The sequence below is a fragment of the Falco naumanni genome, chromosome 13 (assembly GCF_017639655.2).
Source record: "Falco naumanni isolate bFalNau1 chromosome 13, bFalNau1.pat, whole genome shotgun sequence".
NCBI lineage: Eukaryota > Metazoa > Chordata > Aves > Falconiformes > Falconidae > Falco > Falco naumanni.
In genome coordinates, this window is record NC_054066.1 from 12,713,436 (window position 1) to 12,727,661 (window position 14,226).

Genomic DNA, 14,226 nt, shown 5'->3' on the forward strand with positions numbered 1-14,226 from the left:
AAAGGTGGATTTTTTTTCTTTTTCTGCTGTCAAATGAAAGCTTGTGGGCTTGAGTTGTTTGATCTTCCATTTTATTTCTTGTTTTTCATTTTAGATATATCAGTAGCAGCAACTGTTGAAATTTCTTTTTTTCTGAAATACTGTTTCAGAGGGAAAAAGTAATATGCTGTTCTGGGTCGTGTTTTAACAGTTTACTCACACTGAACAGATTTCTACAGTGAAAGCTATTCTTATAGTCAGTAAAACTGCTTTTATTATGAGATTGTTCATCCTGAGTATGGAGATTCTGTTTTAGTCTCATACTCTTAAATGAAGAAGCGGAATGGTGCTTTTTTTAAAATACAGTGCTTTCTTCCAAATTGTTTTCTGCAGGTGTGAACTAAATAGATGCTAACGGTAAAGTAAAATAATTAAAGATTTTTTTCAACAACTGTCTAAAAATCTTTCTCAATGATTTCGGGTTTTCTTCCTGAGTGCTAATCTTTTCATGATCAATCTAGTTCTTCAGGTGTTAAGTGGATCTTCCTTGTGAAAAAGCAAAATAAAACAGAAAACTCTTCCTTTATATATCAGGAGGAGCCAAGAAAACAACTGTGGAGTAGACATCTGATCTTAGCTGCTTAAAAAATGTTTATCTCCATGTGTTTGACTGTAACTGTGCTGCTATGAAGATGCCTCTTAATACATCATAGACAGTCAAAAAAAAGCTGCAGTTTTCTGCGTTGTATTTGTGTCTTTTTTTTGCTATATATTATGAAGTAGAAACATCGTGTGATGACTTTCGTTGTTATTTATACAGAGTTGAACAGCATATAATATATGGATTTATCTGTGGATTTATTTTGTCATAGATTGCTAAAAATACAGTATGGAGATGCATTCTGAAAGTTTTGTAAACCCCTCCTAGTGTCCAAGCTATTAAAGATAAATCTGTTCGGCTTTCAAAGCACCAAAAAAATCCTGAACTCTCATGTATGAATAAATGCACATCACCCATACATCAGCTGGACGATCCATAAATCCGTTTTGTAAATCTTGTTAGGTGATGAGGTTATCACAGGGCAGAAATGATAAGCTAGTTAATGAGTTCCTGTTTTAGACATCTTCCAAGTTTTCACTGAAGATTTCTATGAAACTGTTTCTGTACTGTTTACCAGCCAAAGATTATTTTCATTGTAGGTGGAAAGATCTTTTGAATTTTAGATGGGTGACTTTAATGTTGCCGCCTTATAGAATAATGTGTTTATGCTGCAGAAGAAGCATGCTGCAGCTGATTACTTAATACGTAACGTAATTGAAGAAGTAGTCGTGGTATCCTTTAGGTATTATCATTACATGTGCTGCTTTTGAGAAATATTTGTGTGCTTTATACCAATTGTTTGTAACTATTATAAATAAAAATACCCTACTCTCAGAAACAGTGCTTTTTATAAAGATCTAGAAAGAGTTGGATACTCAGCCTTAGTTTTCTCCCTTTCTTTTCAATTGCTGAAGCAGTGAGTAGAAACACCTGGCTTTCACTGTGAATGTTATTTTGAACACATATAGGCAGTTGGAAGTAATTGGTACAGTAATAATTATGGAGTTTAGAAAACTTGTAATTTCACTAAGGTGTGCTGATTTGTCTTTGTGAAGTGCTAGCTAGCTTTAGAATAGAGAAATCACCCCAAAAATTTTTAAATGCACAAGTCTGAATAATAACAGTCTTGGAAACAAAAGAAGATGGCAATTGAAACCTCCTTACAGTGTATTTTTTCTTCATGAAACAAACATGGGTGATATGGGATCGTCTTGTGATACATACATGCACCTGTGCAATCTACTTAGAAATGTGTGTAGGCACAGTTACCCGGGCAGAGTTCTTACTGACGGCACTGGAAACAAATCAAGTCTTTTCCAGTGATAATTACTCAGGACTTCAGGAAACAGCATTATGACTTTTTGTACAAACGTGCCTGTAGCATCTGTTCTGATGTGTTGATCATACCACGCATAAACTAGATTGTATCGTAAAATTATGCCCTTTTAAATGTTGATGGTCTCTTTATCTTGTAGAATTAAATAGGCAACAAGGAGAAACTAAGAGCCTGCAAAGACAGCTTTTGCATAGGCAAAATGTTTCGTCTAGTTATGTACCCACTTGATTGATTCTGGAGCTAGTTCTTTTTACATGTGACAGGAATGAGGAGCCTCCATCCCAAGTTGATTGATTCTGGAGCTAGTTCTTTTTACATGTGACAGGAATGAGGAGCCTCCATCCCAAGTTGATTGATTCTGGAGCTAGTTCTTTTTACATGTGACAGGAATGAGGAGCCTCCATCCCAAGTTTCTCCACTTGGAGATCATAATTTTTCTTGATGCCTCTGCAACTTTTTCTCTTACAGCTTCTATGTGAGTCTATGTGAGTTCCTGCCCTCATCCAAAAGAGTAATACTACTTAATTTCCTGAGAATGGTTGTGAGAAAAGTGAGCATGTTCTTCTGCTTAGTACCCTCATATCCTCTACATATCAAAATATAGGGAACTTAATTCTCTTTTTCCACAAGTCAGTATGTATTGGCTATTTATTTTGGGAAGAACTTTCTGCCCTTGCAGGGTATGGCTTTTGTGCAAAGCAACTAAACAGTGAAGTACTTTTGTGCAGATGCATGCGAGCCAGAGAGCTTAAATATTGACATAATAACTGTGAAAATGAAGACAAACATATTTTTGTAGTATTTATAAAAATGCATTCATATCTTCAGAGGTTTCAAGCTTCTTCACAGTCTTCCTGTGCTATGTTTTATATATTTGAAGGACATCATAATATTTTTATAAGAAAAACATGTTTTGGTTAAAATCTTACTCAAAATGTCCTTTTGCCCTCCTGTATGTTTGTTTATTGTAAGATTCTATTTCTTAGGAAAACAGAAGGAAACCTATTTAGATGTTCCTGAAACTTGCAGTTAAATTTCAAGGCGGTTGAGAAGCTGGAGGAGGGTTTAGACTTGTGAAATAAAAAATAACTCAGCAAGCTATTCTGCAGTTGACCTTTGGTCATTATCACATGGCATTCTTATTGGATAATATTCTGTAAAAATGTGTTCTTCCTTTGCACTTTGAAAAATGACAGCCCTTCATTTGCTCAGGATTAGAGTGACTTGCTGCTATTTTACAGTTTCAAAACCACCATTCTGCTTATGCATTTTCATTTATGGTATGTAAAACAGATTATCTTTTACTACTAGACCTCTGTTCTTAAAAATTTTGGTTATCACAGTTGTTATGAAGTGTGTTATCATGACAGGTATTTAAGATTTTTTTAATCTCTGAAACATACTTTACAGAATCCAACTTACCCACTATGAATGCCATGATCATGAGAGTGAAGGGAGGAAAAAGTATTTTTGTGGGATCATTTTGCCTCCTGCAGTTTTGGAGATGGCAGAAAGGATACTGTAGTCATCTAAAATTATGAGAATGCAATGTGTCCCATGAAATACTTTTCCTACACAGGGCATGCCACCCAGGAAATATATTTTTCTGTCTGGGAAAAGACATTGGAGCTCTTTGAGCATCAGGTCTCTTTGCATGACTTTTAACTTTGTTCTTTATTCAATTTAATCTGACGATTAATAAACACTATAGCATGCTGTATAAAAAAAGCAAGAGGTAGGATTCCTTATCAAGCTCCTAGAGCTGATAGAAAGCTTACTTAAGCTGTTTGAACAAAAAAAATTGCTAAGTGCTAAATAGTACTGTTTAGTCCCTTCGTCTTTTGAGGCTTATTATTTATCATAAAAAATAATATACATTCTGGAATTACCTATTTGGTAAATCATCTAACAAGGTACTTGTTGGTTCAGCACTGTCAAAGATATTTTTATTTTATTAAGTAAGAAATGCAGCATTTGGCTGACAATGTAATTCTTTGAATTGTTGATTTCACAGCTTTGAAGTGGTATTGCAGGAACCGTAAACTGTGGGATGGTAAGGAATGTAGTACTTCTGTTCTTATGAGACCACATGGGACAATCTACGTACTGTGATGAGTAGTTTCAGTTAAAATATGTGGAATTGGATCTTAATACAACGTGTAGTTAAGCTGCAGGAACCTTTTTCAAAAGATCTTGTAGGGCCTAAAAACTTCTCTAGGTTTGGGGGAGAGGAGACAGTTGATGGAAGACAACTTTGTTCAGAGAAACCATTTCTGTCTCTGGAAGCTCTTGAACTGCAAACAGTTGGAGTCTAGGAAGGTATTAGAGAAGTATCAATGTACGCACCGGCTTCTTACAGTTTTTGCTATGCATCCATTTTTTGGCCAATTTACAGACAGTAAACTGGCCATAATGGGCCCTTGGTCTGATGCAGCCAGTACCCATCTCCCTGGATTTACATGTAAAAGAACGGTAGCTCCAACCTTATTCACAATCCTGAAATCATGTGGATTTCGGTGACAGACAGTAACCATCCAGGCCTTGTTATTCACACAGCTTAACCTACAGGGCAGCACCTACACTGGAGGGCCCGTACCTTTCTCAGGGCACCTCGCAGTCCTGTTCCTTCGGTTGCACTGGCACTGAACATCGGATTTCTCGTTGAAGTCCCCTTTGTGAGAAAGCCACCTGCACATGGTGCTATGACACTGTGTTTGCATTCATTATAAAGAGCTTCGTAAAATATGTACACAGCTAAGTAGATGGAGGATTTTCTCCGTTGGTGTAATGTTCATAGAATGTTCTGTGATCATTAAGTAATATAACCATAAACATCTCCGAAGTATTATTATTCCCACATTATAGATGGGAAACGGTCAGGAGAAATTTAAAGGGGAATTAAAGGGAAATTCATACTACAGGAAGACCAGAGAACCCCGATAATCCCTGATTTCTAGTTGTGTGGTTATGAGTCTGTACCAAGTGTTCTGCTCGTCCTATATGCTCCATTCCTATGATGTCTGATTGCTTCATTGTCTATGGACGCATACTTCTTCCGATGACACTTTACCAAGGTGGGGATGTTAGCAAGTTCTATTTCCAGTAGGGATCCGAGGTAAAGATAGTGATTTTATGCATGGTTACACAGGAGGAAAGCGGGGAGATGCTTCAGAGTCCAAAGTTAAAATCGGTACCTGGTTACTGGACTGTCTGTCCTTCCTCAAACCATTTGTCCCTTGGATTTTTATATAGTGTGAATAAACTGAAAAACATGCTGTAACTGTGTCAATTTCTCTTCCTAAGTGTGAGCACAGAGGCGGCCTGCCCTTACTGTCACAGAAGTGGCTTTCTGTTCAATTTTTGCAACTTCCTTGATTTCAGTGAATACTGATGGCCAAGCTTAAAGGAGTAAAAACTGATGGTAGATGTTTTTACTATTCCAGTTAGTGACTTTGAAACCAGAGGCAATTTTGTTGTTTTTTTTTTCTAATATAGCTGAAATTTGTTTTTTCCCTTTTGTGCTTTTATTTGTGTTGGTGGTTTTATGGGCTTTAAGGGAGAAAGCTTTTCCTGTTACAATTATGTCCCTATGTGAAAATGAAAAAAACTTTGGTCTTGAATTTTGTGTAAGCATGTGGGATTCAGTAGCTCCTAAGCTCCTGTACAGTCTTTCTGATTATCTTTTACTGGTACACTGAACAGTCCTTTTTGTTTTCTTCTGAATCAGTAGCCCATCAGTACATGACGGGCCATCCCATCATAAGGTCCTTCCCTTTGCTAAGCATTAACAGTATGCCAAAAGTCTTTGTTCTGTGGAGCCTTTTCAAGAGCGCCTTTTGTCCTAATTAGATTTGGTTTTGTCTTTGTAAAGATAGTCGCTTGTTCATATGATTGACTGGCTTCTTGTTACTGTATGAACGCGTGGTGAGAAAGTGTGGAGGAACTGCAGTTCTGTGAGACTCATTTAAATTACGCTCCACAGTGGCTCTTGGGAGAAAAATGAAGATTGTAAAGTGAGTGACAGAGGCAGATCAGTTGTTCTTCTCTACATCTAGGGCCTGTTAGCTCGTGTGCAGAGAAGAGTTTTCTGTGGTCTGTTCCTGCATTCCTGCAGGGTCTATTAAGGCCATTGCTGAAGGAGCGGAGGAACAGCTGGACGAGAGAACAAAGCAAGCAGTGGCACCCCTTGGAGGAAGGAAGAACCGAGCCCCAGGAAACAGCTGATGGAGCTAAACTCAGCTTGTTTTTTTTCCTCTGTTCAACAGTTCTTGTGCCATGGCAAACAAAAGATAGACATTCTGATTTGCTTTACTGTTTAGTTTGTGATATCAATTGAGTTTGTTTTGCAGAGATCTGTGGGAAAAGGTAGAGAGATCTAAATCCTGTTTCTCCTCATTTGTCTGTTTCTGTGCTGATGAAAGCTCCAGAGTTTTCTGTTTCTTTCTCCCCTGCATCTGCTAGAAGCTGGATTAATGGCAGTGTTCAAGGGACTTCCCCCTCCTCGGGACAGCAATCTGAATAGGATGTATGGGTGTAACACTGTGGGCCTCACTCCGCTTGCAGCTGTGATGTGCCAAGTACCCGTTGACTATACTGGGAACTGAGCGCACTTAGTGCTTCTCAGGATCACATCTTGTATTATTGAAAGATTATAATTATATGACCTTTTAAAAATTTATGCAGGATCACATTTCACAAAAGAAATGCTTGTATCCTTCCAGATGAGTCAGTTCTACTATGTCCTGTCAAACCACACTCAAACCAACAATTCCACTTTACAGAACTTCTTCCCTAATGCATCCAAGGACAACATTTGGTCGTTACATTTTAGAGCATTATTGAAAAATTGTGGTTTGGGTTGTTCTCAAAATAGAGACATTAAGGGACAAGTAGATCTGTTGCCCCTTTTCAAAAGCAAGTAAATTAAAATTTAACTGACTGAAATTTAATGACTTTGTATATTTCAAACAGCATATTGAAGTAAGGCATCCTGCACATCATTGCAAAACTCAGTATTAGATGGAGAGCAGGCAAGATTGCTAGTGTTGCACTTAACTACACTTCAAAAAATTGTGTCCCTCTGCAGTGGCATATGATTTCTGCCCTCTGTGAAGAAGAATGTAACATTATTTGGCTCCTTTGTGATGTCCCATTAGACGCTTCCAGGTCAGTGAAGGAGTAATTCCATGTCTTTATCTGTATCTATAATATCACCTGAGCAGTCAAATACATGTTCAAATGGTTCCTGGTCCTATCAGGAACCCTACAGAAAAAAAAATCATGTGCTTGGTCTTAGTCTCAGTCAAAACCCAATGCATGTCCTAGTAGTGTAGACTTGACAACAATGGAATTAAACTTCGTGAGTGTGTGTGGTTTTCTATTTGCCCTGTTTCCATTAAAAGAGTGAAATTTATTAATGTAAAATAAGATCTAGTAAGCAGAAGTGATTTTCAGTTAATACAGAACTTCTGAATTTACTTGTGTTGAATGAAAACAGCTACAAAATCATACAAACTTAATTATTTTTTTTTTTTGTGATAGACATACTAGTAACCCATACTTGGAGGTATCCATTCTGAGGCATGGTTGGATAATTCTAAAAATTAAATATTCAATACTAGCCCATGGAAAACAGACCCCATCTCAAAAATAATGCATTTATCTTTTTTTGTGGTATCTTAATTCCTTTGCCTTCTAGCTTTTATTTTTCCTTTTTATATTTAAGTATAATTTACGGTATATTTACTCACTCCTTGGCCTGCTGAGAGTAACTTAACTCATTATTCTGATTCACTTCTGCTGTGGGACTCGCTGGATACATTTCCCACCTAATACTCTATTTTTTTGGCAGCTCAAATCTCACTACGGCTAGTGAGAGTTGTACAGTTTAAAAACCCCTTCACTAACCTTCTGTTTTACCTGCTTAAATAAACCTCTCCTGAGTCAGTGAGGCTGCCTTTCATGTTGCCACAGGGTCTCTTTTCCTTGCAAGATGATCTGATAATTGACGTCTTGTTCTCCATAATGATTACTGCAGGGATGATGGGTTTTAGCTTTGCTGTAATGCCATCTACTCCCCAAAGACAGAATTAAATCTTCATTTGAAAGATGTATGTTCTTCTAGTACCAGAGGCTGAATAATTCCTTTTTTTGTGTTCCCTAATACAGCAAACACTTATGGCTTGACATCTTCCTTCCAAATGAGTTTGCCAAAGCTGCACATACATAGAAATAGGCTGAAGAGACTAGAATTTAAACTCTTTTCTCCCTTTCTTCAAATTCCTGTTTTATTAAAGGTTGCAGAGATTTATGTGTTTCTTCCCTGTGCTCATTCGTGTTTCTTCACCCTTAAACATCACTGCTGACTACTTGTGAATTGTGTTTATTTCTGACATGAAAGTTGGTAAAGTTTAAGTCTGTTTTGAGTCTTGGGTGTTTTTACATTTCTGCTTCTCAGCCTGTTGTTCATTATGAACCGTAGGAAATCTTCAGTATTGGGAGAGATTTCTGTTAAGATCAGATTCATGTTTTGATGAAATTCCATGAGAAAAGTGTCTGTCATGAAATTCTGAATTGGAATGGTTTGGCCTATCAGAAGAACAGTATATGTTTCTAGACTTCTCTCAGATTGAGCTGGAACAGCTTGATAACAGCTCAAAAGATTTCAGTGCTGCTGATTTAGAATTTTGAAGTTTAGTTCTTACTTGCATTAACCCCATCCAGAGTCTTTCACTTCAGTCTGAAGGGAAGCTGTTGTCAGTCCTCCTGTATTTTCTGTTAAGTTGTGGTCCTGCAGTCTTTTTGGTCTGCGAATTATGGTCTTGCTTTCTCTGTTCTTGAGAAACGTGGGTACCAGGTGTGACTTACTGAAGGTTATGTGGAAGATGCACATGGAAGAGGCTGAAGTTACTTGGCAACTATTTGTTTTGTAAAAACAGTTATGGAAGAAAGAACACAGGTGGAAGGAAAGTCATGCAGTCTGAAAGAAGCTGCTTTGGAACACGTTTATGATCACAGAATTCTGACTTTTCCATGTCAGATTTATTAAGTTCCTGTATGATGATGCTAAGTTGCGGCAAAATAATTCTTATCAGAAAGACTGTACTCTGCTGTCAGGGTACATTTTGATGATGATATGACTCATCAGTTCTTCAAGGCATTAGTGCCCCAGCCTTATCTCACTAAAAATAAGAATGTTTATTGCTTCCCAGAAGGAAGAAAGAAAGAAAAAGACAAAAAATATTCCAAAAGCCTGTTTAGTGTCCGTGATCACTAACCTGCAGTGAGCTCTGTGTGCTACCTTTTGTACCAGACTTGCTTTACTGCTCTCAACTCTCACTCTCCCTTCCAGGTTTTATATCTTCTGAGGCCAGATGGATCTGGGTTCTATGGTCTGTATTTGAGCACTTGTCCCTCTTTCTCAATAGAGCAGTAATTGTGTATAAAAATGTAATACTGTCAGGGTATCTGTCAATATTAACTTTTACTTAGAGAAATTCAGTGCAAACAGTACAAATTACCTGTGGAGTGATGTCAGCTGCTGCAATGCCCATCAGGCTCCTCTGTACTTCTGAGGTTTTAGTGAGGAGGTGACAGTTTGCCTTTTAAGCTTTTATTTTGCTTTCAATCTGGCTGATATTTTTGCTCTACTCATCTCATTTATGTTTTTCAACCAAGTGGAGGATTTTGCCTAACAGTAAAAAAACCCAACCAAACAAAAAAAAACCCCAAAAAAACTACAGAGAGAAAATAAACTGGATTTCTTTTTCTGTCTATTAGGCTTATGTTGTAATGGATGCTAAGATAGTCCCTCTTGCACACGTTTACAGTAGTGTATGTAGTGGCATGAGTTTATAAGGAGAGCTGACTCAGAAAAAGATGTGCCTAAAGTTGCAAAAATTTGAGGGGTTACCCAAACCCCATAAAATAAAATTCATCTGTTGAGCAGTGCTTCTTACAAATATAATTTGCCCAAATGAGCTTTAGCTTTAGTTACCTTTTTCTAACCGTTTTGCTTTGGAGTGAATTTCTGTCCCGACTTGTGTTCCGGTAGCCGTCACAGTGACCATCTTGAATAACCTTTAGTGGGATTTTGCACAAACATGCTTTTTCTTTTTACATTGTAATACTACTAATACATCGGTCCCAGCATTTTGAGACTATATAAAAGAGGTTCAAGGAACTTCTGACATAGTTAGCACTTAGCTGAATCTGGTAAATATATAAAAGATACAGCATGAGATGCAGCAGGCAATGTTGGGTCAGCTGAGGGAATGCTGCTTCAGTTGACATCTCGCATCCTCGGGCGTGCGGCAGCGCAGCAGAAAGCGCAGGGAGAGGCTGCCCTCCCAGGTGAACCGGCTCCTGAGAGAGCGAGAGGCAGCAGGAGCTATTCTGAACGCTGAGCAGTCGGTCCCCCAAGGGGAACGGGCCAGGCCTGGCCTGGGAAGGAAGCAGGCAGATTGCTCTCTCTGAGTGGTCCCTTCTTCTCTTGGAGAAGGGTCCATTAGCGCCGTATACTGTACGATGCTATGCTGTCTATTGTAGTAGTCTTTATTCAGAGAGCTTTTTTCAGTTAGGAAGTAAGAACTCGTTCTTTCACCTGAATGCATGGAATTTAATAATTATAATTTTTATGAGTTTACTTTCTTAAAATGGTTTTAAGAGTTTTTCTTGGCGCTTGATGGTAGTACTTCCTTCCAGAAACCAACAGGGACTGTGGGCAAGACCCTTCTCTTGTGGCTCAGCTCCCAGCTTGCTGAGTTTTCTCGTTGGCAGCAGACCCCTGTGTTGAACCAGTTATAACCACTGAACAGGGAGGGAATTGGTGATTGTTTGTCTGATTTTTGTCTTTTTTAAAAAATCTTTTCAAAACGATTGCTAGTTGTGTTTCCAGGACAAAGCTAACACTATCTTCAACAGGGGAAAAAAAAATGGGAAAATATGGAAGAAGAGAGCAAGCTAAACATTAATTGAAAAAGAAACCACCTTTAGGTAGAAATTGCACAGAAATTTCAACTTTGAAAAGCATATTTAAGACACTTTTCCCTTAAGCTGTTTAAAGACAGATACAGTTCATGTGCTAAACCCATGTTTTACCTCAGTTTCTAGATAAGATACCAATTGTATGGAGTTTCACAGAATATATCAATTGTATTACTAATATTTTGGAAGAATTATAGACAAGCCTGTTAAATTGTATGCATTTCATTTCTGACGTTGTGTAGTAAATCTGTCTGTATGTTTGCAATAGGCTGGGACAAATGGTTACATGGCTCCGGAAATCCTGAAGGACGAAGAGTACGGCTATCCTGTGGACTGGTTTGCAATGGGGTGTAGTATTTATGAGATGATTGCTGGGCGAACACCATTCAAGGATTTCAAAGAGAAGGTCGGTAAAGACGAGGTTAAAAGAAGAACTCTGGAAGACGAGGTGAAATTTGAACATGCCAACTTTACAGAGGAAACGAAAGATATTTGCCGACTGTTTTTGGCTAAGAAACCAGAGAATCGTTTAGGAAGCAGGTATGTCTTATTTCTCAAATGCAGCAAAAGCCAGATTAAAGCTGCAAACAATATCATTATTTTAAATATTACACAAAATGAGGTTAGATCTTCACTTTCCACAGAGTACTGAATTTTCCCTTTCACTTCTAGGAAGAGAGAGGTGGAAAGTTTGAAGACAATGTAGAAATAAGGAATTTTGTTGCAGTACTGTGATTGTCCATCCTCACCCCAGACTACTCACAGGAGTTCCCTTCTTGGCGTTGTGTGAGGTTAGACTCCATATAGTTTTGGGAGAAAGGAGCAGCCCATTTCTCATGCATTTTCTTTCCTAAAGGTAAAGGATGTTCAAGCAGATACCTGTGTCTATGCTAATGCAGACTGAATGCAGAATCTTAGGCTGTATCACTTACTGGAATGGTGTGGGCAAAAATCCAGATCTGCAATGTGGCTTCTCTTCCCTGCAGATATCTAACTTGCAAGGCTGCGTCATTGGCTTCTTACTGAAGAGACCTTAACCCCTCTGTTTTACTCAAGTGCTTTAACAAAATGTTGTAGAGGTTCTGGTCTTCTAGGGGGAGAAAAGGGAAGAAAAGAATACTGGGCACAAATTCTTATGAAGCAAATCATTTTGTGGTACTTACGAGGTGGCTTTGGGTTGACGAAGACTGACGGATGTGTCCCTGACTTAGCAATTTCAAGTAGCTGTTCAATAAGAAGAAAAATGGAAAGCTAGATATTGTAATATTTAACTTGTGATATCTCTGATATGTGTGTGTATATATAAAATCATTTAGTGCATTTCTAATGAGACAGATTGGGGATATACATATGTAATATAGACAGAATAAAAGAAACAGAATTAAAATGTAAAAAATGAATAGGAAACACATAGTACCTGTCTTTAGAATACACTATGATTTGAATCACCAATACAATCATATTGATGTATCATATATCATATGAGGTGCTTTTCCAATCTAAAGGTGGAATAGACACAGGGATTAAATGAAAATGCACAGATAGTCTTCTAAAATTGTATTTCATAACAGCACGGAACAGTTTTGCAAAATATTAGTCACACATTTGCCTGAAAGAATTAACCTCAGTGAAAGGTAATATATAATTAATATACATATTCTTATTATTCCAGTGCTAAATGAAGACAACTAGTCTTTGTGCTTGATGAGTTTTCCCAACAACTCTGCAAGGCTGCAGGAAAAAAAAAATAGTATTTTCAACAGTGCATAGAGTATGTTTGATATAAAATCTGTATTATTTTTAATACATTTAAAAAGCTTATTTTAAAAACAAATTTAATAACAAACATTTAGAGCATTCTAATCTACAAGACATCATGCTTTGCAGATGTTTAGTCTTCCAGCATTTTGTGAAATAAACAAAATTCAGAGTAGGGGAAAATGAAATTTAAATATTCTGAGTGGTCAGGTTCATTCAGCAAGTCTGAAGCAAAACCAGCAACAGACTTTACTTACTGTAACCACATTCCCTTTGCCAAGGGAATAATTTACAGTCATTCTGTCTGCTTACTGTTACATTATTTCTTAGCAATGGGAGAGATGTACACAGAAAGGTAATTGCACAGATTATTTTTCATTTTCTGCTATTTAAGATATTCTTTCTCTTTACATGCCATACTTAGAAGAGAAGAACGATAGGATGTGTACCTTGCCTGGGCACAATACAAAATAAAAGCCTACATGTACGTCTTAAACAGGGCGATACTATTCAGGACAGCTCATCCTTACGTAAAGATTAGCGCTGTAATTCTACAAAGGACAACAAGACCTTGAGTTATCTACATAAGTGCCTGTTGCATAAGTTAAAGCTGCTCAAGGACACCTTTACTTTGTACACCTGCCCTTTTAAAATACTCTTTTGTTGAAGACTCAATGTCACTGTCTAACTCAGGAAGGATGTAACCCTTGTTTTCAACTCAAGCTTTTTGGGATTGACATCTGAAATCCCAAATCTGTAAAGTGATTTTTTATTTTTTATTTTTAATTTTTTAAATGGAGAAATACAAAAGTGACAGAGTTCAGATGACTTAATTTGCTCTTTCAATTTAGATTATGTAAATGTGCAGTTCACACAGGAGGAGCTCAAGCTCATCTCCAGCTAGTTGGAAGATGCCTCAGTTGGTTCCAGTAGATGGCGTTCCTGTAGCTTTATGTCTTTAAACTTCTTATGGTTTTGGTGATGTCAGAAAATACATGAGGAGAAGAAACACTGCAGCAATCCATTCTGGACCTTCACCAGCTTCTAGTGTTTTTTGGTTTATATTACAAAAAGGAAAAGCAAAATGAAGTGAAATTTTTGTGAGTGCAGTAGGACTGTTGGCACAACTAGCCTACCAGCATCCTGGAACACAAGTTAATTTCAACAGCAGCTCAAATGTACTTCAAACTAGCAGTGAATGTAAATGAATCACGTCAGGCTCAAGGGCTGCTCAAGTACTTGGTTATCACTAACTAGTTAAGTTAGGAGATGATTTTGCAAGACTATGTATATGCAGAGGTCATGATCCCTGTTGGCTTAATCTGTGCACTCATAATTGTATTCATATGGCTTTTTTCAATTGGAAATGTATTTTTTTCATTGCCCATGCCCAAATGGCAGCATCTATCATGATTCAGGATGTGATTTAGCACCCTGGTCACAGTGATGTACAGTGGTTAGTGGCTGGTGGCGACCTGCTCAGAAGAACAGGCAGCAGAGGTCCAAAATGAAGATTTTTCTAACAAGGGAGCTGAAAAGGGCAGCTGGTAGTTTCATCTTGGGTGTG

At 37.7% G+C, this 14,226-nt stretch overlaps 1 protein-coding gene across 1 annotated transcript in view; it reads left to right on the forward strand.

Moving 5' to 3' along the window:
• GRK7 (G protein-coupled receptor kinase 7) overlaps window positions 1-14,226 on the forward strand; it is a 33,469-nt gene that overhangs the window by 7,827 nt on the left and 11,416 nt on the right. Inside the window, exon 3 of the mRNA XM_040613022.1 lies at window positions 11,170-11,441. Coding sequence (XP_040468956.1) covers window positions 11,170-11,441 — 272 coding nt within the window. The remainder of the gene's footprint in view (window positions 1-11,169; window positions 11,442-14,226) is intronic.